Consider the following 22,005-nt stretch of genomic DNA (forward strand, 5'->3'; position numbering starts at 1 on the left):
GCCAATGCTTATGAATAAAAAGGGGGCGGGTTAATAAAAATCGTTGGAAGGTAAAACAAAGCGCCCGCAGTGCATCTGGCCCCCGAGCCACGTAATGCCGCTGTGCATCGGCTATTCAGCGCGGCCCATTATCATCGAGGAATTTATTATTGCGCGAGCATAGACGCGAGGGGGTATCACGTTGCCAGTTGTCATAAGCGCGCGGGGGCCCGCCATTGTCCTTACGACAGCGATAGGGCCCATTTGGGCCGCGCCCCATTCTCTCGGCCGCACAATGACGCGCCAAGATCACCTTACCTCCTTATTATTGCGTCTTCTCGTCGGAACCGCGAGGCCCGCCATTCAGCTGGCGGGCTCATTAATTTTACAGGGTCCGATTAATTTCGCGATGGGCCGGGTAATTCCGTCGCTCTGCCAACAACGCGCTCGCAATCCTCGGAGCTAAACTTGCCTCGATCGATCAATTCTTTTTCTTTTTTTTTCTTTTTTTTCTTTTTTTCCCTTTTTTTCTTCTTTTTCTTTTTTTTTCTTTTTTTTCTTTTTTTCCCTTTTTTTCTTCTTTTTCTTTTTTTTTCTTTTTTTTCTTTTTTTTTTTTGTTTGTTTCTCGCCTGTCTACGTCGCTACAATGTCAATGCTACCTTATGCACTCTTTGTTAGCCGAGGTGAACGCCGCCTATTTCAGTTTGGATAAAATTTCGAGCCTTAATTTCGTTCATTCATTCGTGCATTCGTTCGTTCGTTCGATCGTTCGTTCGCTCATTCGTTCGCTCATTCGATCGTTCGTTCGCTCATTCGTTCGCTCATTCGTTCGTTCGTTCGCTCATTCGTTCGCTCATTCGTTCGTTCGTTCGCTCATTCGTTCGCTCATTCGTTCGTTCATTCGTTCGTTCATTTTAAACGAACGAGTCCTCGCAAGACGTCCCCGTAGTTTTGAAAGAGCCAGCACCACCCTTGATTACCCGCTTGACGCATAAATAATTCGCGAATACTTCACAGGCGATCGATTGGCCAGGTAATCGACGCGGTCGCAAAGGCAAAATCGCCTATAATGCCGTAATATCGGCGGAAAAGTCGTACTTTGGAAATTTTTTGAATTGGCCATTAGAGTCCCGGTTGTCGATAAAAGTCCAGCTGCTCTGCCCAGCAGCCACATTTAGCGCTTACCGCAACTGGGAAAGAGACGAATATGATTGGGAATTTCGGACGTACAATGGAGCAGCGTCTTCGGCGGCGCTCGGGAGCGAAGCCACACGAATGAAAAGCGACGCGACCCCGTGTTTTAGGAAAGGCTGGCGGCACCTCCTTCGCCGTGGTCTTAAGCAAGGATTAACGACCCGGAGACCGTAGATCTAAGAATACCGCTGACCCGAATCACTGATCGCGCCGACGAAAATTGATGAGTTCATTTAATTGCACTCTCCGAAAGAGCCGTTCACGGATTGTTTTATCATGCTTTGTAATAAGAATTTGGAGAGTAAATTATCTTTAATGTATGTTATTGTGAGAGAATTGTTATAATTGTTTCTTTTTATTACCAATCGAATAACAGAAATAACGGAATTCAGCGCTGCTCATTCTGTTAATTTATATAACCAAGCATTCGTGTCAAACGTCTAAAGAATTTCGTACACTACATACAACATTTATCGAATTTAAATATTATTATTATTATAAAACTGTAAATCGTTATACATTTGATTTTATTAATAATCAAGAAAATTTATGACCGCGACAGGTCGATATAGCGCACTTAACCACGGCTAAGTCTAACGGTAACAATCTTATATAACAGTCATAATTATAATTATTTATCTTCGATATTATCGTGGATAAGTACTTGCATTGCATAAGTACTTGTTTGAAATTGGACCAACAATTTTAAGAATTCCAATTACATTGAATCGTTACATTCATCAAGAAGATTTCATTTTAACACACTCACACACACTCGTGCAAGAGGCTAATTATATATATATATATATATATGTGTGTGTGTGTGTGTGTGTGTGTGTATGTATGTATATGTATATATATAATTTTTCTAATAAACATTAATTAATGTCTGTCTTAAATAGTACGGATATAACTATTTTATATATTTAATCAAATTTAAAAGGCAATATTCTTAGTTTAGGAAAATGATCGTTAATTCTTGTAGTAAGGAAAATAGTTAAATACAAAAAAACATTGTATTATTATAATTATTAAAATTTTTAAAATATAAGTGATTATAATAACTTGAAATAAATAATTAGCATTGAGAATGTTTCATACTTGTCAACGTTAAAAGTCCAATAAAATTATTATGTCGTTTACATAATACTACTTCAATTGAAATTTCAAATATTTTAGATTCTAACGTTTGCCACTGAACGGCAAAGTAATTGAAAAAGCCTTTGATATTCTCATTTGAAAAAATACTGTTAGCTAATTGTTAGTAATATAAGTTATTTAACAGTTACATAATACTTTTTTATAATTGTTTTGTGACAGATTTACAATACGAATTTAAATATTAAATATGAATTTAAAAAAAAAAAAATTAATGAATAGTCATAATGTTTCGAGAACTTTCGAAATTATAAAAACTATTTTTCACTTTTGAGGTGAATATTCAAATGATAAATTATAATTCAACGAATTTTCAATTTTTAAGAATAATAAAGAATCTGATAAAAGCCGTAATTTTGTTAATGCTATTTGATCGATTGAAATTGCCAAAAACGATGCGTTGAATCCATTATCCATTCTGAATTTATACCAAGAAAGAAATTTTCATTTTATTCCCTCGAGCCTGTTGTCGCCAAAGGGACACAAGGAGACAAATATAAATTGTGCTTTTTTTTTCTTCACGCGACTCACTTCATTCGACTATTAGTGCAAATTACAGTATTTAAAATAATACCGTACAGCATGTGTAATGACTAATCGATTGGTTGAACATACGGACACTTAATTCAGTTATTTTGTATCAGCAGTTGTACATGCATAACATACATGTTATAGGATAGAAGAAGATTCGTTGAAGGGCAAACAATAAGCGGTCGTCCAAAGTATTTTCCACCTGCGTCATCAGTAATCAGTACCACGGCATTATGAAAACACGAAGAATCGCGAGTTTGCGCTTAACGGCAATGGGAATTTAATCTCCATCGACGAGTGCACTTTTACTTTGCAAGGTTTTGACTCTTTTATTCGCCGGCTCGTGCGATTAATACCGATATCATAGGAAATAAAGTCAAGACAGTGCTCGAATAAACGGATGCAGAACTATAATCATTTCATAAGAAATGAAATTCGAAATTGACTTTTGAATTTTTCCTAACTCGTGATTATAATTATAATAATACATTTAATAATTCATTTAAAAGGATATTTGAAAGTTTATTTTCCACTAGGAGTGTAATGTACTCGGATCGAAATTATACGATTTATAAAGTAAAGGAGAGCAAAAGCAAGAAAATCCTGTTGATTTACTACACAACTTTGAGGCAATTTCCGTATATCAAATTGTATGGGAAAAAAATGAAATAATGTCCATTATTATCATGAGAGCATGTTTTGACTATTCCCTAGATTATTAATTTTCTAAATATTATTGTTAAATTAATCGGCACCGTTCTTACAAAATAAAATTTCATTAACATTTTTAACTTTATTGTTAGTGTCTTTTATCCAACATCTTTAATGTTAATGGTGAAAAGCTTTAACATATGCAAAGCAGAATTTTGTTTTTGTTTTTGTTTTTTTTTTTTAAAAGAAACGATCAAACACTGGAAGCTACTCGTGTAAGTAAATCAAGAAAAATGTGTGTAAAATAGTGTAAAAATTTCGTGCAATGCCTGTTGAAGTATTAATTTGAATTTACAAGAATATTTCCATATATTTTCAATACAAACATGTTTTAATTATGCATACACTAAAGTATCTTATTGTAAGAGATTATTTATAATTAAATTGATAGAAACGGTTCATCGTAAAACTGGTACTAAGACATTTTCACCTTAACCGTCCGTCCGTGAAATAATCATTAAATTAATTGACATGAATTAAATGATAAGCAATTTCTTTCGTAATAAAAGAGAAGAAGAAAAAGAAAAGACAAGAAAAATAATGAAAGAATTTACTAGATAAATTAATTTAATCTGACTTGACAAGAATATCACGAGAATAATAAAGCAATTTCGAGAAAGAGATGGAAAAAATATTCAACCCATTTTTCCAAGATAAAAGTATCGTCGAGTTAGTAATGCATGAACATATATATTATAAGTACGCTTACAAAGTAAAGCATAAAACTTGGAATATCGATGAATGATCAAGCTTTTAAAAGGTTTTGGTTGAAAAAGCAATTGCGATCTCGCTCGATCTACCAATTACAAACTCGTGAACTTAGATGAAAAAATTTTCAGATCCTCTAGAGCGTTAAGAAACTCGTAGGTTATAAAATGCTGATTATTTTGATGAAAATTTCTTTATTTACTGTTACATTTAATTTACTTGTTGATTAAAACTCGCTCGAAATCTAAAATAGCATGCTTTACCTTTCTATTTGCAAATATTCTTATTGGTTACGCGCACAATTAATTTACACCATTATTAGTCATTTGTGTTCTAGACTTGACTTTTTCAACTGAATGCAATATAATATCTCATAATAGAGAAATTTGTATGAGTGTGCGCATGTGTTTTGTTGCCGTATACATACACTCGTGCTCGCACGCATATACATATACATATATAAATATATATATTTGTCGATATTTGTAAAAAGAAAGAAAAAATGCTGTCAAAAATGTTAAAGAAAATATCAAATATACAATGACATGTACATAAATGATTAATGAAAGTAAGAAGATGAAAAAAATTATGTTAGAAGCATGTTACATTCATGTAGTGCAGCAAAATGCAAACGTATCAAAAGCGATGCGGAGTACACGCAAATTCTTAAGTATGCCAAGTGCAAGAATAGAAGAATTGTGCGCGCGTAGCATACAATTAGAAGCTGGCCGATAACAGTGATCGAGAGAAGCAATTGGAAAGGAAGGAGTGCAATTCCACGGCCTCGGTGACTTTTGAAACGACCGCCGTTGTAAAACAGTGCTGAGAAGAGCTTGTGCACAAGGGCTGCTGCCCCCCCCCCCCCGGCCCAAATGAACCGCCTCGATGACCGTCGGAGATAGAGATTGATCGCTGCGGGTCGGGGTTGGCGAGCCGGGGAGGGGCATGAAGGAAGCAATCTTAAACGCACACACGAGCGGATTTTCGCATATGCCAACATACATATTGCCAGGCCACTTGATCGCGTACGTATTCGCCCGCGTATTTGTCCACGGACTCAGCCGTATGGCCAACAGTAGCTGTCGCGAAACACGCCCTCGTCTAATCGCGATTTCCTCTAGCCTCCTTGGAATATCCCGGTCTAGGTCATTAATACTGGGACTGGTGGTAGCTCCCGTCCACGCAAAATTGCTCGAAGCATCTTCTGGCGGGAGCATTACGAGGGAAGGGACTTTGATAAATTTGCACATAAAAATTTGTCCCTAAGTCGCTTGGAAATATAAAGCTGGCTTTTTTGCGGGGACTTTGGGGGACTATTTGCACTTTGAAAAGTTGGCAAGCAATCTGTGGAATAAAGAAAGTTCACGATTAGTTTTTATAATGCCGAGTGTTAATAATTACTCCGGTTCGGCACTTGCCATAATAATGCGATATTACGGATAATGTCTTACGGCAATATATGCTAATATTATTATATATGGAATACGTTCGTATCTGGCAAGTGTGTATATACGTATAATCATTAATCAAATTATTTTCATAATCGTATTTTAGTTGTTGTTTTTTTTTTTTTTTTTTTTTTTTTTTTTTTTTTTTTTTTGTTCGTTTAAGACTCCAATAACTTGGATTTTTTTATATTTACGAATTCTCATAGCTTATTAGACTCTCTCTCTCTCTCTCTCTCTCTCTCTCTCTCTCTCTCTCTAATAATTCATAATGAAAGGAAATTATTCAAAATTCGTTCCTTTTACAACAACATCAACAGTACTTAACCTTACACGTTATGTATTACTTTTATTTTTATTTTATTTTATTTTATTTTATTTATTTTTATTTCACTAATGACACTAGTGCACTATTCACAACGTGACATTACAATTTCATTCGGCTGAAACAATAAATACAAATTTTACAGCCATCTACGTCTTTCTATCTCGATAATTATGTAAAGGTACGCTAATGTATTTCCTACTTCATTGGCTACTAAATCCTTACAGTTTTCTAGAGTAAATTCATAAAGGTCTGGCGCAGTCATAACGGTTCGATGTTAGAAGAAAGTCCTTACATTAACAAATACACTCGGGCACTCATATATTAACTACGACAACAATTGTTTTCAATAAATATAAAATAATAATCATTAGAATATAATTTAATTTACACTTTGATCCCACAATAATTCGAGATAATACGAGGTATTACGATAGGATGCCAAGAGAAAAACTTTTATATTTCATCACTTAAGGTTAAATGAATTTAGGTTCATTTAGCGCCTAAAAGGTTAATAAGCTGCATTATAAAACTTAATATACTGTTTAAAAGTCAAATTAACAGTTTACGAGGTAAATTGATAAGAAAAAAATATATTTCCAGTCATCGAACAAAAAAAAAAAAAAAAAAAAAAAAAAAAAAAAAAAAAAGAAAAAAAAATAGAAATCAACTCAAATTAAAAATTTATATTAAATTAGCACATCTACAAGACTTATAATTACTTATCTTATAAGCTCAATTCGACAAAATTACTCTATCAAAACTGTTCAAAGGAACGAATGATTAAAGAAATAATACTCACCGCTGCGAATTAGAGAACAGAAGTTGCAAATCCTCGCGTATATTGACAAACGTGTGATAATAAAATATTATCCTCAATAGCAGATTGACTTTTTTATTTGTGCGATTAAATTTCGTGAAATCCAATGAGATCGAGCTCAACAGTTCGCTAAATTGCGCCATATGGCCGTATGATAAGGCCAGGCGATTTTCTACCTAATTTGTAATATGGGTTTTGGCACTCATAAGTCAGCGCGTTTCAATGGTGGTGAGGATGTACGGAAGGGCAGGCGAGGTCGCGACTCGCCATTAAACGAACGCCGTACTCGGAACGTGAAGATAGTCGATCGCGGTAGTCTTAAATTAGGCCTAAAAAGTAAAGAAAATATAAAAGAAACCGAGCTCGGGAAATATGAAAGCAGTCGGCTTAACGAAAACGAGGGCGGTGTCGGTGGTGGTGGTGGCGGTGGCGGCGACGGCGACGGCGCTGGCGGCGGCCCCTTTAAATAGCTTATTTGGATTTTTTTTCTTAGCTTATTTGATAGTCTTTATGCTCTCGAAACTTGCCGACGAATTTATCGCTGCATGCAAACGTAATTCTCCGTGCTTTTTCTCTTTTTTCTTTTATGGTCCATGTAAATAAAATAGCGCGTCTTTCACCATATTCGTTGCTGACGGTTTTAGCGCGACTGATCCTCCACATTTAATTGAGATTTTAGGAAGTGTGACGCTTTCTGTGCTTCAACTTTAATGATTTGACAAGGTTTATTTATCGCGCGCGCGCGCACACACACACACACACACACACACACACACACGCATATATATATATATATATATATATATATATATATATAATTCTGCCCATACGTATACTTTTTATTAAAAATATCGATTGCCGATTAATTGCTTTTTTGATATCCAAGGGCACACCGCTGAGGCTATAATTTTAAAACTATTTTGCAAATTATGATACAACTTTGTTACGTACTACAATTTAGCAAGGCTAATGGGATTTTAATAATTATTTCGTAGCTCCGAATCACTTTCTCTCTTGAATGTAGCAAATTATTTTGGATAAGCGCACCACGTTACAAGTTTCACAATTAATTAATGCATTTATTTTACTCCCTTAATTTAATCACCAAAACCATGATAATATCTACATTTATATCGATTTTTCTTTAATGTTAACCGTACATCGCACTAAATGCACTTCTCTGTTGCAATATTTAAGGCACTTAAACGAGCCTCGCTTCGTGCACGATTGTACGAAAATATTGATTAGCAATCGATAACTTAAACGTTTGCTCAAGACCGCATTATTTTTATGGACTCGGCTTATTCTTTACAAGTGGCAACAAACTTTCCCTAATTAATTTCCGATTACGAGCATTTGCACAGCCTTTGCCAGAGTCAGTGATGCGGGTGGGGCAAATATTCGATCCCACGACACACGCGTTACACGTGCCGTAACAATGAAACGAATGTTAAGATGACGCGAGCAGGGAGTGGGGGCATTCGACGAAGAAAGCTGAAAGCTTCGTTTAAAAACAAAAACAGAAGGATGAGTTGGAAAATTCAGGTCAGACGCATAACTGGCTCTAGCTCTTACAATTCACGACTCCAACTCGCATAATCGAACGATTGGTCACTGTACCTCGCAATCCAAACTTTTCATAATGATCCATAGGGCTTACAAGCAGACTCCTAAGCTTATCATTAATCATCTCCGATGAACGTGAGCATTAGTTTTGTCTTGGTTCCTATGGCACTAGGTCAAGCTAACGCTTCGTCTTCCTTATGTGCTCTCTGCATTTCTCACATTCTTTCCTCGGCAAACTTCATTTAATTTACTTACTCCCTTCGATGCTCCCCGGGGTATCTTAAATCTTTCAATGGCTTTGTACTTCTGGCCAAACGATATGCTGGATCGATGCGATCTTAATACCGATCAACCAATCGCAGATATTAATTTACATTTATAATAATTATTAATCAATTGGCAAAGCGTTACATTTATTAGTGATTCTTTGACGTTTAAGTATTACTTTGTAATTATTTTGCAATTATTTCGCAATCCATAACAAATATTATTACGTTATATTTATTTCGAATTTAGAATTTTTCAACTATTTAATATGGCAGAATTATAATAACCTTTGCAAGTATTTTAAAGCTTATATTACTTGTAAGGATTGCTTTTAAATTTTTAACCAATTTTAATATTTTCTTCAATTACTTATTACAGCTTTATAGTAAATTCAAATAATTGCTTTAATACTTTTTGTATGATAAAAAACATCATCGTAATCCCAACATCGATTTAATAAAATTACACACAATTAATTTAATTTATTCTTATTATTTATTATTATTTCATAAAATTATAAAACATAGTGGCGAACAAAGGAAGCATTATACCTGCTTTCAATATATTAATATTTATTAATTAACATCTTATAACATTTTATAATTAAAATAAAACATAAAATATGGATAATAAGATTGAATATCGTAAAGATTAAGAAAAGTCACTATGAGCAGTAAGTACAAAAATTTTAATTTCCTAACTTGAAATAAAAGAGAAACATTTTAATATGTTTACTTCCTAATTGTTGTTACGGCTTTATATTTCCGTAAATTAGCGCAATTGCTTTCTACATCTTCGGGCTGCTTCTATCCTATAATTTAAGTGTTCGCTGCAATTCATCCACCGAAATCTAATTGTATAGGGTGAGTCCATGACGCATTAAGTACTCGCTCCTACATTTTTATCTTTCGGAAGCCTTTAATATTAATTACGGGGCAAGCAGGATTTGAACTGTGCCTTTTTGTCAGATGTTTGCAGCCTTCTATTCCATTCTTTTCTCCCTGTATCTCTCTCTCTCTCTCTCTCACTCTCTTGATCTCTTATGCATGATGAAAGTATTTTACTTTTTGGGTTGATGATCGGTAATATCCATGTCCTTTTATCGATATTTTAGCCATTAAGTCTTAAACTTTTTAGATAAAAATCTCTATTTAATTGAAGTCTTTACTGTATGTTTTTTTTTTTTACTCTACTTCAACAATTTCCTACCAAAGATGTATACAAACAACATATCGGATAAATTGATGTCTTTGTTAATCAAACTAGCAATGATTATAGATTTCAGTAAACAAAACAAAACAAAATATTACAGTTTATCACAGATTTTATTAGACTTTTTTCTACTACATTATTGCGATTATAACTTCTCAACGAAAGATGGCATAAGATAAAGACTTTATTTTTCAAACTTATTTATGAGACCCTTATGACTCAAGAAATCAACTACAGTGTTAACTAAATAATGAACTAAATACTAAAACAATATACACATCGGCTTAAAAATATCAAACTACGTACAACTTCTTTCAATTATCGCGGAAACATAAGCGCATGCATTTGTTATATTCTCAGATGAACATAGAATCAACCAGATTTACACAATGTACGATGAAATTAATAATATAAAAATACTTTAAAAACATAATATGAATGGATTCGTTACAAAAAATACATAAAAAATTATAATTATGAAATCAACATACTTCGATTTGCCATTTGCTTCATTCTTTAAGATGATTATTTTATCGCATCGCTTTATCCTTTACAAAATCGAAACAAATACAGTTTATTTATTTTTTACTCGTAAAAATTTCAACACTTTTCGTAAAAAACAATTGATGAATTATTTCAAATAATCCAACACAAATACAAATCAATGCTTACATCTAATTGTCGGGAAATACGTAAAAAAAAAAAAAAAAAAAAAAAAAAAAAAAAAAACTATAGAAAACATTTTATTAGCCTCATACCTTTGTTACGCAGTTATTTGAAAAGATACTAACTGTTTATTTAGGGTGTCATAAACTTTCACCAAGAAATATGATATAAAAAGAGAAGCGTATGCGAAAACTACATAGAATGCAGTTTTAGTATCTTAGTAAATGTCTCTCCAAGCTTAAAACAATGTCATTTAAAACATATTCTAAATTCTATGTTACTTATTATTTATTTCAAAACTTTATCTTTTTAAAAAAAATACATGTTGTATATTATTTAAGTTTTTCCACTTAAATTGAGCAGTTTTTTTTTTTTTTTTGGAAAATTTCAACAAAAAACCCATTGATTATTAGATTAGATTTCTCTCTAAAATTTCTTCACATTTTTCTACGAAATATAGATTTCTCTCGATAGGAAAATTTTATATTGGTTTATATACTCTTCTAGCTTATGCCTGCCTAAGTTTAATTTTTTTATAGTAATTTGGTATAAAGATAAGGCTGATATAATAATTTCTATATAAGATAAAAGTGATCGATGCTAAAATTTCACTTATATTTTTAATTTATTCTATACATTTATTCAAATATTTCTATTTTCTTTTCTTGTTCATTTTTTTTTTTTTTTTTTTTTCCATCAAGCTTCTAAATGCAAATTTGATTCTTATTTATAAACAGTACTGTGATCCGGAGACTCGGTAGAAAGCTAATTACGCTTCATTTCACAAGAGGGCATCTCAAAAAATTGAAACGACAAGAAAAAATGTGAAAGGGAATGTTAATTTCCATTGCAAAAAAAGCTTTCTGACCGCTTTCCAGCTGCATTTGTCGTACTGCTAATTAAAAGTAATCAACTATATACATACTCGCTGTTAAACTTTAGTTTTCCAAGTGACGTTATAATAATAATTATATATATATATAATCAGCAATCACTAATTAGTAATAGATTATTATTATTTAATTATAAAATTAATTTTTCCTCTATTATAACAAATGATACAAAGTGTATAAAATAATTATATTCATATTACTTTATCTTAATATAACTTCTAAAATATTCTCATATAAATTAAACAAACAAAAAAAACAAAAAAAAACTTTATTTATTTAATATACTATACTATTTACTATATTTTTCAATTATGTTTAAGAATTTAAAAATAATAGACGAATAGCGTATTGTGAAATTAAACTAGAAATTTGCAATTTTATGTATGAAACAATTTTTAGAAAAAATTTAAATCGTTCTAGCGACTTTTATGAAATTAATCTTGAGAATAAATTTTTCTTTTTATATTTTACGTAAAAAATTTTCTTTTCCACTACTTGCTACCTTTCAGAAATTTTGTCGAACTTTCAATATAATGTAAACAAAAAAGAAAAAAGCTTATTACCAAACAGCTAATAAAATCATTAAAGCAGAACTATTTTTATTATTTATATTTGCATAAATACTAATGACGTTTTCACTATTTTATTGTCATACTGGAATATATTGCGAAAATTAATGCAACTACGAAATAACTACATCTATACTTTCACTTTCAGCAAAGTATATAACTGGATTAGCTTATGTACTTTACATGATCGCAGATCATTCGATAAATTTGTCTATTATTTACAAAACGAAACTCCTTTTTAATAATTTTCATTATACTTATTCAATAAATACATATTGGAGTTTATATTAATATATATGGGCGATAAATATAATTCGCATATTTGTGTCAGCTAACACTATGTTATTGATTCGAAAGGCGATCGGAGATATTGAAATTTCTTGTAAACTCGCCAGACCATTCATTTAAAGATAATAATTGAAAGTTCCGATTAATATTCGATGAATGAAAATTAAATTAATCTCTTCATTGTAATTAAAAAATTCATTGTAATTAAAAAGCACGGCAACTAATTAAACAAAATTTATGTTTCAATTCTGGACGTTAAGACTAATGCAGAAATCGAAAAGATTAAAAGAATCTTGAAATTTATAAAGTAGATATACCGTAATATCCACGTAATATCCCAATAAAAAGAGAACTTTCCCCTATCATTGCAGCGAAAAAAATTCTAAAATTAAATATAATAATAACTAAAATTATGACGTCATGCGAAGAGTCGTCGGAACGAAGGGAAAACAACAATGATTCGCGTACGTCGCTTGCGCAGCTAATAATTCTCTTTGGCCACACTCACCGGACTAAATCCGAGATTCGAGCAACGTCATTTATTAATCAACTGGCCCCCGTCACCCACCAATTACCTATCGCAATATTATATAACGCCAGACTGTTATTTCGATTGCAGGTACTTGGGCGTGGAGCCAAGGATAATAAGCCATGGGGGTCACGACGTTGGCGTCGACGTGCCAACGCAAATCGGAGCCGGAGTAATGGGCCCGGCGAGCGCCGAGAGGAACTGCAAGAACTCCCACCTGACTAGTAAGCAGCAAGTGATCTGCGTGAGATCGCCGCCGGTTCTTCAGGTAAGACACGAGCCTTACCGAGACTCCGAGACTCCGAGACTCCGAGACTCCGAGACTCCGAGGCTCCGAGGCTCCGAGACTCCCGGCTAAACCCCGTGCTCGCCATTGTCTTTTATCGCTGAGGCATTCCACTCGATTAGCTGTAAATACAGGCTTGGGCTTATCTGCTCTTGGCGCCCCGAGGTCCCGGCCTTATTTTATTATCAGAAAATAAGTGGTCAGTGGCAAAAATCCCTGAAACGGGCATTAATACGCTGGCGGTCGTAGTGACTGTAAGTTACTTTCATTGGGCTTTTGTTGAGGAACGATGAGGTGAGGAGGAGAGTCAATTAGTTCAAGTATTAATTTATATAATGTCTTATCGTGCATGAATTTTTTAAGAATATTTCAAGCTTAAATTGAGATAAAAGGGGAGAAGGTTTAAGAACGAATCATAATGGGCTATGATTTTTGCAAGCTTTTCTCTCGTTACGAGCATTAACTCGCAAACCATTGACTTGTAAACGACGCGACTGTAATTATATCAGGACGAATTAATCTAGACAAATGAAACCGAGACAAATAACCGATTGAAGATTCATTAGTCAAACACAATTGATAGGGTAATTGTAATGAAGCAAACAAGCAGCATATGGAGATTATTAAATAGGTACATTATGGAGATAATTATTGCAATACATGCAATACAATAACTATTGGTTAGTAAGAGTTTGTAAAATATGAAACTTACGTCCGCTGATTGAGCTTGAATAAATAATTACTTAGAAAAAAGAAAAAAAAAATTTCTCTATAATTATTATATTTATTTTTAACATGAGTATGAAAATATTTTTAGTTTTTTAACGATATGAATCAATGTGTTTAAAAATGTTGGATATGTTTAACAGGAAAATTAAACTTAAATTCTCTCATTACTGTCCAGTGATAGAAGACTCCAAGTTGTAGATTGGATGCGAGCTCGATAAACAATGCTAATATTTCAAAATTAAATTCCTTTTCAATTTTTAATTTCAACTCAAGTTATATTTTCAATAATTTCAACTCTGAATTATATTCTGTAATATTAAAGACATATGAATTCGGAATTATATATTGATGACGAGTTTTGGGCACAAATAATTTCGTAGCTTCTTTAAAAATAGAAAAGTTTAAACGAAACGAGTCGAGATTACCAAATCCATATTATATTTGCATATAAATTAGTGCTAGTCAACACTCCCTTTTCTCAAACATTCCAATAATTTCCATAGCTTTATGGTTGTAATAAAAACTTTCGTACCTTTGACATATAAATAAAATTAATCTAAAATGATTCGTAATTACAGGATATACGTCTACTTTAATTTATTATCTCTTTCTAATAAATTGATCACATGCTTGTGATTAATCGTTAAAAAGAAAAAGAAAGAAAAAAATAATCATAAATAAATAAATAAATGATTTATTATATCCGATGATTAGCAAGCTAATTTCATCCAAAGTTCTATTATAATTCCAAATATGTGTTTCAAGTGTCGAATAAAAAGCTTATTTGTTTTTATTGATCTTATTTATAAATGCATATTCAATAATTAACAGAGAAAGAATAAAAGAACAGCTTAAAGTATGCGATAAAACTTGAAGAGTACGGTGAAGTACTTGAAATTATTGTATATTCGTCAGTCCAGTTTCGAGCGCAATAAAATCAAAAATTCACATTTTTAGTTCTTAGTAGTGCCCTATAAATAGTACAGGGTTTCATAAAAATTTATTGCAATTATTCCGTAAAATCTAAAGCAACGTTTTTCAATCTTGTCCTAAATGATAAATATTGAGTGCAAATATACATTAATTAAGTATACATTAATTAAATATACATTTATTAAAATTCTTTCGGCTTTATTACGGTAAACGATTCAAAGCTTCGAGTCAATTCGAGTCAAATAGTTCTCGATTGTTTCTCGAATAAATCAAGCCGGCAACTCACGATTGTTATCCTGGCAAACGTGGAATTTTAACGGAACAATAACTTTTATTGGCTTACAGAATTATTATTTAACAATACAGATATCACAATGCAATATACCAATAATACTACTAGAAATAATAAATTCGCTAAATGTCTGCATCCTTATTAGCGAAAACTGCCGGGAGTGCGCCCTCCCTCTCGACTTCTACAATTATCATAATGCTTACTACTCCTTGTAAATGAATATTATCAATAATCCGCAACATTACGCAGCGGCATTGGCTAAGTTTTCAGCGTCGGTGATGAATGTCGGTATGACGCGTTAAAGCCCTCGAATTCATTTTCCCGCTGCATCAGCCAACTAATGCAGTTAAGGAAAATCGTTTTGCCAGCTACAAGAGACGGTTAGCCCTTAAGCCCCGTTGTCAGAGCTTGAAAAACGTCTAGTTCTTCTTTGGCCGGGATCTTTTTGGCTCACTGGGGAACGAGGGGATCTCCTGTCGTAGCCATTCCTAGCCCACATTTTCCACTTACCTTTCGCCGACTGGCCTTACTGTCCGAATTTTCATTCGCTTTCTTTCGCTAAATTTTACAGACCATCTATCGCAGGTACTGAAAAATCCAACCCTACCTTCCCACTTCCATTCACTCGCTACACTTTTAATCCAGACTGATCGCTGCATTATTTACGTCGAAAAATGATCTAATCTAAGAATCTAATCATTCAAAGCTTACCTTCTAACTCCTTGCAATTCCTAGTCAGACGAGAGTTATTAATAGCAGACTACAAATGATAGTTTCTCATTGTATACCTTAAATTTTTTTTAAATTGTCAGATTAAGTAACCGACGTAACGTATAATTTAATATTTCTCACATATTTTCTACTACATGCGAATACATTATCGTAAAATTGCATTGTTAAAAGTAGAAACAATCGATTTTCGCTTATTAATATAATACTGTCTACTGAAAAGACGAGTAATGAAAATTTCTAACTTTATTTACAAGTATTATTTTCGTGAAGATTATATGTATATATTTTATTGTTTATTATTATTATATCTTAATATATAAGTAATGTTAATTTTTCATGCGTTTCAGACATTATGAATAAACTAAATTTTACATATTTCTAAAGGACGTAATTGCATAATAAATAAATTTAAAAGGTTGCACTACATTAGAATTATCGGTTAATCTCACTGTCAATTTCAGTCATCAATTTATTTAATTCGGAATACACGCTCGTCCAACAATACAAGAAAAATGTTTAAACTTGATGTAAAATGAGCAATAAGAATACATTAAAATCATTATAGTCACTTCTGAATTTGCATTGGACGAAATTAATTTATAAATTGTAACGATTCGTCGTACTTATAGGTCGTTAAAATTCCAATTGCTCAATAATAAAATATTTCTAAATAATAATAAAAAAAGAAAAAAAAAATAATATTGAAACATTAACGTTTTACTTTATGCAAGCATTAAATTAATAAACATTTCATTATGCAATAGTATATAATTGCTTTTATATATTCTTTATACATCTGTGAAAGGGCTTGAGTATAGATTCTGTGTATAATGTTGTGAATTTTTTGTTATTTTTAAATACTTGTAGAAAAAATATTTATATATATATTACTAAATATTTTGAATGAAATAACTATTGGTATTGTAGATATTTATAAATAATTATTAAAAATGAATATCAAAATATTTTTAATTTTTGCAAAAGATTTTTTATTTCTAAATACGTATTTTATGTATGTAGAGTTATTAGTTTATTATGATTAACTATTATTAAATATCCAGTTTTCTTTTCATACCTACGTGAATAGATGAATGTATTGGTTGCGTCACGTCATAAAAGTTCCTAATAGTATTATTGTTGAAACACTACAATTTTGTCTTTGTTCAATAATCATCCGTGCTATTTTATTGTTTATTTAAAATGTTTAATAATAACGATTGGTAGATACACGACAATACAATTGCACGATTGAGTATTCTTAAAAGCATATTACATAGTATTTAAAAAAAAAAAAAATAATAAAAATATCAATTTACAATAAAATAATTAATACCATCGTCGATTAAGCCTCGTATATGTAGTATTATGTTTCATTGATAAATCATTACCGATTTATTTATCATTTTAGAAAATTTCAGGTTTCATTTAATTGAAAAAATAACGAATTCCTTAGAATTAAACGGCAAAGAGAAATAAGATCCGAACGAGAATTAAGAAGTTTTTAAGTGAAATTCGTAGAAGCGCTCAGCAAGCATTGGATATTTTATAGGAAATATGTTTCTAGAACGATTACCAAAAAATCAATTAGCTACCTACAGTCGGCTTTAGTGACTTCAGACGCAGCCGTATCCAGATAATGTTTTTCCGTGTCCCCTGATTCTACGAAACAAAATGTTAATATGCCACAGCTAGCCGGAGATACTTGCGAGTTTCGAGCAAAATCCAGTATCTTTAAGAAACGGAAGCCGCAAATGACCCATAAAACTCGCAACTCTAAAATATTTGAGTGAAGAGCAGGAGCGATTCTATTGGAGGGCCATTCTGCCTTTTGGGATTGACGTTAGATCTGTTGCGACGATGTTAACGGGAACGTTAAGCCATGAAAATCCGTCCGAGGGAAAAGTCGAAAGAAGAAAAAAAACAGAATAAATGCTTTTCATGACGAAACTAAGTTAACCTTGATGTCGAATGGCCCTTGTAGTTAAAAGTGAATAAAATTTTACTGGCTTGTTTCCTTTTCATTTTATTGGTAAAGCTAGTATTATTATAAAATATTATAATGAGATAATTTCAGCATGATAGCTTATACGTTTTGTAAATATTTAATTAAAAATAAAAGCGCCGGAAACATTGTAACGGAATAGAAAGTTTAAAAATTTATAAGATCATTTTTATGATATATCGGTGTAATATATTGTTCGTTATTGTTCGTTATTGTTCGTTATTGTCGTCGTCGTCGTTGTTGTTATTATTATTATTATTATTAATGTTATTGTTATTGTTAATTGAGAATTTTACGTCCTATCGTGGGCATTAAAATCTCTGTGACAATGTGCCAAGTATCAATAATTTGCTTAGTAGCAAAATAATATTTATATATTTTATTTTTAGCGTAGCTTGATACTTGTAAGATATGTTCGTATGCGACGGCTTTATTACTTTAATATCGATACATAATATCGTTTCGTAAAACGTAATATTCTGTCGTAATAACTAAAAATAAAATACTTTAGCCGCTACGTTGCTTAATTTCTTTTCCGACTATCAAACATTAAAATTATCAGGATTATTCTATTTTTATAGTTTTAACATACTATTTATACTCACATTATTATTCCATTCTCGTAAAAATCAAAGTCTTTGTATTATTTTGAAATTCTATATAATTGACGACAGCCATTTATGGATTATCGATTGTCCTTAATCAGAGGCGATTAAAAAATCGATTATAACATTATCTTGATGAGAATATAATTTTTTATCTTTATAATATAAAAAATGACATAATAAATGATGTTTTGCAGGCAATCGGTGCAGGGGCAAGATTAGCTATTGAAGAATGTCAACATCAATTTAAATCCGCGCGATGGAACTGCACGATAAATCCGGATAATGCTGATAATGTTTTCGGTGGTGTTATGCACGTCAGTAAGTAAAGTTTTACAATCAGTTTCTCGCTTCAATGCAGCTTCAGTTGACAATATCTTTCTCTAGAGCTTTCCTTTTCTTTAATAATCACTTACAATTTTTTACTTTAAATCCATGATATTGCAATGGCTATGTAGGATCTGGTAATCGTTCCTTTAATGCCCAATTTATTTAATAGCTGAAATTAAGACGAAATTGCCGTGTAACATGGCAAAACAAAATTATTGCCCCAGTAAAATAATAAATTGACAAAAAGTGCTTATCCTCGTGGATGTTACGAGACGGTAAGTAGGGAGACTATTTGCTTAATCGAACGTTCGACAGCTCAATTCGCGCAAATGTCACTGTGCGAAAGAAATATTTGTAAAAGTGGCAAGCGATGGGAACAAGTCCAAATGCTACTTAAATCAGCCGACTATTCGTAATTTTAAAATACAAAAATTTCAATTTACCATTCAGCAAAATCAATAATCCAACCGAGCTCCCACCACTTTTTGCAAACGCGCTACGTTAATTTCTTCAATCCACTCGCTGATCCACTCCTCCAAGACAATAATGCCCTCGCTCCCATTAACGATGTAACGCATAACGAGGTCACGCATGTTCACAGACAGCCGGGAGGCCGCGTTCGTATACGCCGTTTCGGCCGCAGGAGTCGCCTATAGCGTAACGCGCGCCTGCTCCAGGGGCGAACTCACCGACTGCTCCTGCGACAACCGCGTCAGGACGAGGCAGCACTCGAGCAACTGGCAGTGGGGCGGATGCAGCGAGGTAACAGACAACGCGCCCGAGCCTTGGTATCCCAATCTCCTCGAAGCCTTTCAGAAATTTCGGGTGCTCCCCTTGTTAGTGTACGTGTCATCGCGCTCTCTCTCTCTCTCTCTCTCTCTCTCTCTCTCTCTCTCTCTCTCTCTCTCACCCCAAGCCGGCTTAATTATTATCGCATTGTTGTATTACCATTTGATTCAATTGGTATGGAATTAGGTAAGGGCCAGCCATTTAAATAGTACGCGAGTCGATGCATGCAAAATTTATAACGAAGCCCTTAAAATAAACATCGCAGTTTTTATGCGCATTGTTCATGTATTATAAGAAGGATTTGCGCTTGGAGCATTTTTGTAATATAACAGTAAAAATATATTGTTTATTATAAAAATATCTGAAATTCGACATAAAGTAAATACTTAAAAAATAAATAAATAAAATCATCGTTTCGAATTTAATACTCCGATTCTTATCTTCTAATTTATCAGAGATAATCGCTTAAAGCTAAGACTTTTCATTAATCTTTGTCTACATCCTGGATCATACAATGAAAAATATATAAAACGTCTTGTGATAAATAATACTTTGGTAATAAATTTTCACGGTAGTGTCCAATTATTATAAAAGTTTTATATTCTTACAAAATACATACAAATATATAAATTTTATAAGGGGCGGGAGGGGAGGGAATTAAAAAATATGTTTGAAAAATAGAGAAAGTAAATGAAATGAAAGACATTTAGCCATGGCCTAATAATTTTACTCGGTTAAATAGAAAAGCACAGCAACATCGTTATTATTTCTCATAAGACGCTCGCAACTTTTCTTCTTAGGGAGATTAAAGAATGACGTTTAATTAGGATTTAAATTGCAATGGGCCACGATAGAAAACGACTAAAATACAACTTCATTATAAACAAAGAAACAAAATGAAATTAAAAGAAAAGGAAAAGGAAAATTCAGCCGAATCTTGAGCAATGCAAGTAAAGAAGAGCCACCGTCACAACAATGACTCACCCTTGTTAAAAAAGACAAAGTCACACGACACGAAGACTTACCACTGAGACGATTTCCCCTTTATCTGTTTAGCATCGAAAGCTCACCCAGAAGGCCGCAAAACTCGCATGCGGTTTTCTTTTCTGTTTGTCTGTCTGTCTGTCTGTCTGTCTGTCTGTCTGTCTGTCTGTCTGTCTGTCTGTCTGTCTGTCTGTCTGTCTGTCTGTCTGTCTGTCTGTCTGTCTGTCTGTCTTCTTTTGTGAATCGCCCTGCTAGTTGGGCTGTTCTGTCATGTCACACAGTGATTGCAAGCACACAATACACGCGCGGTATTATTCCAAAAGTTCTAAAGGACATGGGACGATTCGACAGTACGAAGCAGAAAAGACTATTCTTAATGTTCGCTGACTGGTCGTGAATTATTAAAGACTGCCAATACATCTTAACCAATCCAAGCTTTTAGCTTGATTGATAGACGAGTGCTACACCTTCTCTCTTACTTTTCCCGCAGCGTTTTCTAATTATCTGAGCTAGCATTCTTTGCCCTTCTTATCGAAAAAAATAATCGACCGAAATAATAAGAGCAGCATATGCTTGGATCCCATGCGTTTTAAGAACGTAATTGTTTCGTAAAAATTATTTGATTAATGTCAGTGGATATTGTCTTGTAGGCGATAGACATTAGGCAAAGAGTTTCATATTTAATTCGAGAGAAAAAGGAGATTTATTAAGTAAAATTGTGCTTTACGATATTCATTCCCTAGAGCACTATATATAATACAAATGACCTTCTAACAAGTGTATTTCATCTAATATAATTGAATGGATACAAATAATCTGTTTGGATTTATTATATGAATCGACCTATTGGATTGCACCACTGTTTCTCCACTTATGAATTAATAATTATTCAAACGTTTATCGCGCCAATTTCCATCGCATCGCGCAGCTTAGATTTATAAATAATATTGCCAGTATACAAAATCTATCATAATTATCTAAATAAATGCAGATTGAATTGTAAATCGAAGCACAATGCGCATCTAAATATAATGTATTAAAATTGTAATTTTATTAGAATCGTCTCGGGCTACATAAGAGCTAAAAAAATATTTATTTCACAGCTGATAATTGTATGAAACGTATTTTCATCTTCTTATTAATTTTTAAATCCTCGCTAATGAAAATCATTATGCAGATTTATTATGAAATATGCACAAGAGAATCCAATATTCAATTCTCTGCTGCTTTCTAATAAAATATGTAAATACAATGAAGGTATTTAGCGTAAAAGTATTAATGAAGTAATAGTGTAATAAGGGAAAAATGTACGATGCTGACTTCTGAATCTAGTGCACGAGATATCTGACGTGCGGTTATACTATTAAAAAGATGATATGCCCACGAAACAAAAGACTTGAGCCTTAACAAAAACAGTAATGGAAGCCGCAATACGAGGACAAATTACCTTGGGGTCGAATG

General features: G+C 32.7%; 1 protein-coding gene across 1 annotated transcript in view; it reads left to right on the top strand.

Moving 5' to 3' along the window:
- The window catches only part of LOC105362518 (protein Wnt-1), a 110,797-nt gene that overhangs the window by 83,249 nt on the left and 5,543 nt on the right, over nucleotides 1-22,005 (top strand). Inside the window, exons 2-4 of the mRNA XM_011499982.1 lie at nucleotides 12,953-13,130; nucleotides 18,639-18,762; nucleotides 19,373-19,533. Coding sequence (XP_011498284.1) covers nucleotides 12,953-13,130; nucleotides 18,639-18,762; nucleotides 19,373-19,533 — 463 coding nt within the window. The remainder of the gene's footprint in view (nucleotides 1-12,952; nucleotides 13,131-18,638; nucleotides 18,763-19,372; nucleotides 19,534-22,005) is intronic.

Source organism: Ceratosolen solmsi, unplaced genomic scaffold, assembly GCF_000503995.2.
Source record: "Ceratosolen solmsi marchali unplaced genomic scaffold, CerSol_1.0 scaffold41, whole genome shotgun sequence".
NCBI classification, from domain to species: Eukaryota; Metazoa; Arthropoda; class Insecta; order Hymenoptera; family Agaonidae; genus Ceratosolen; species Ceratosolen solmsi.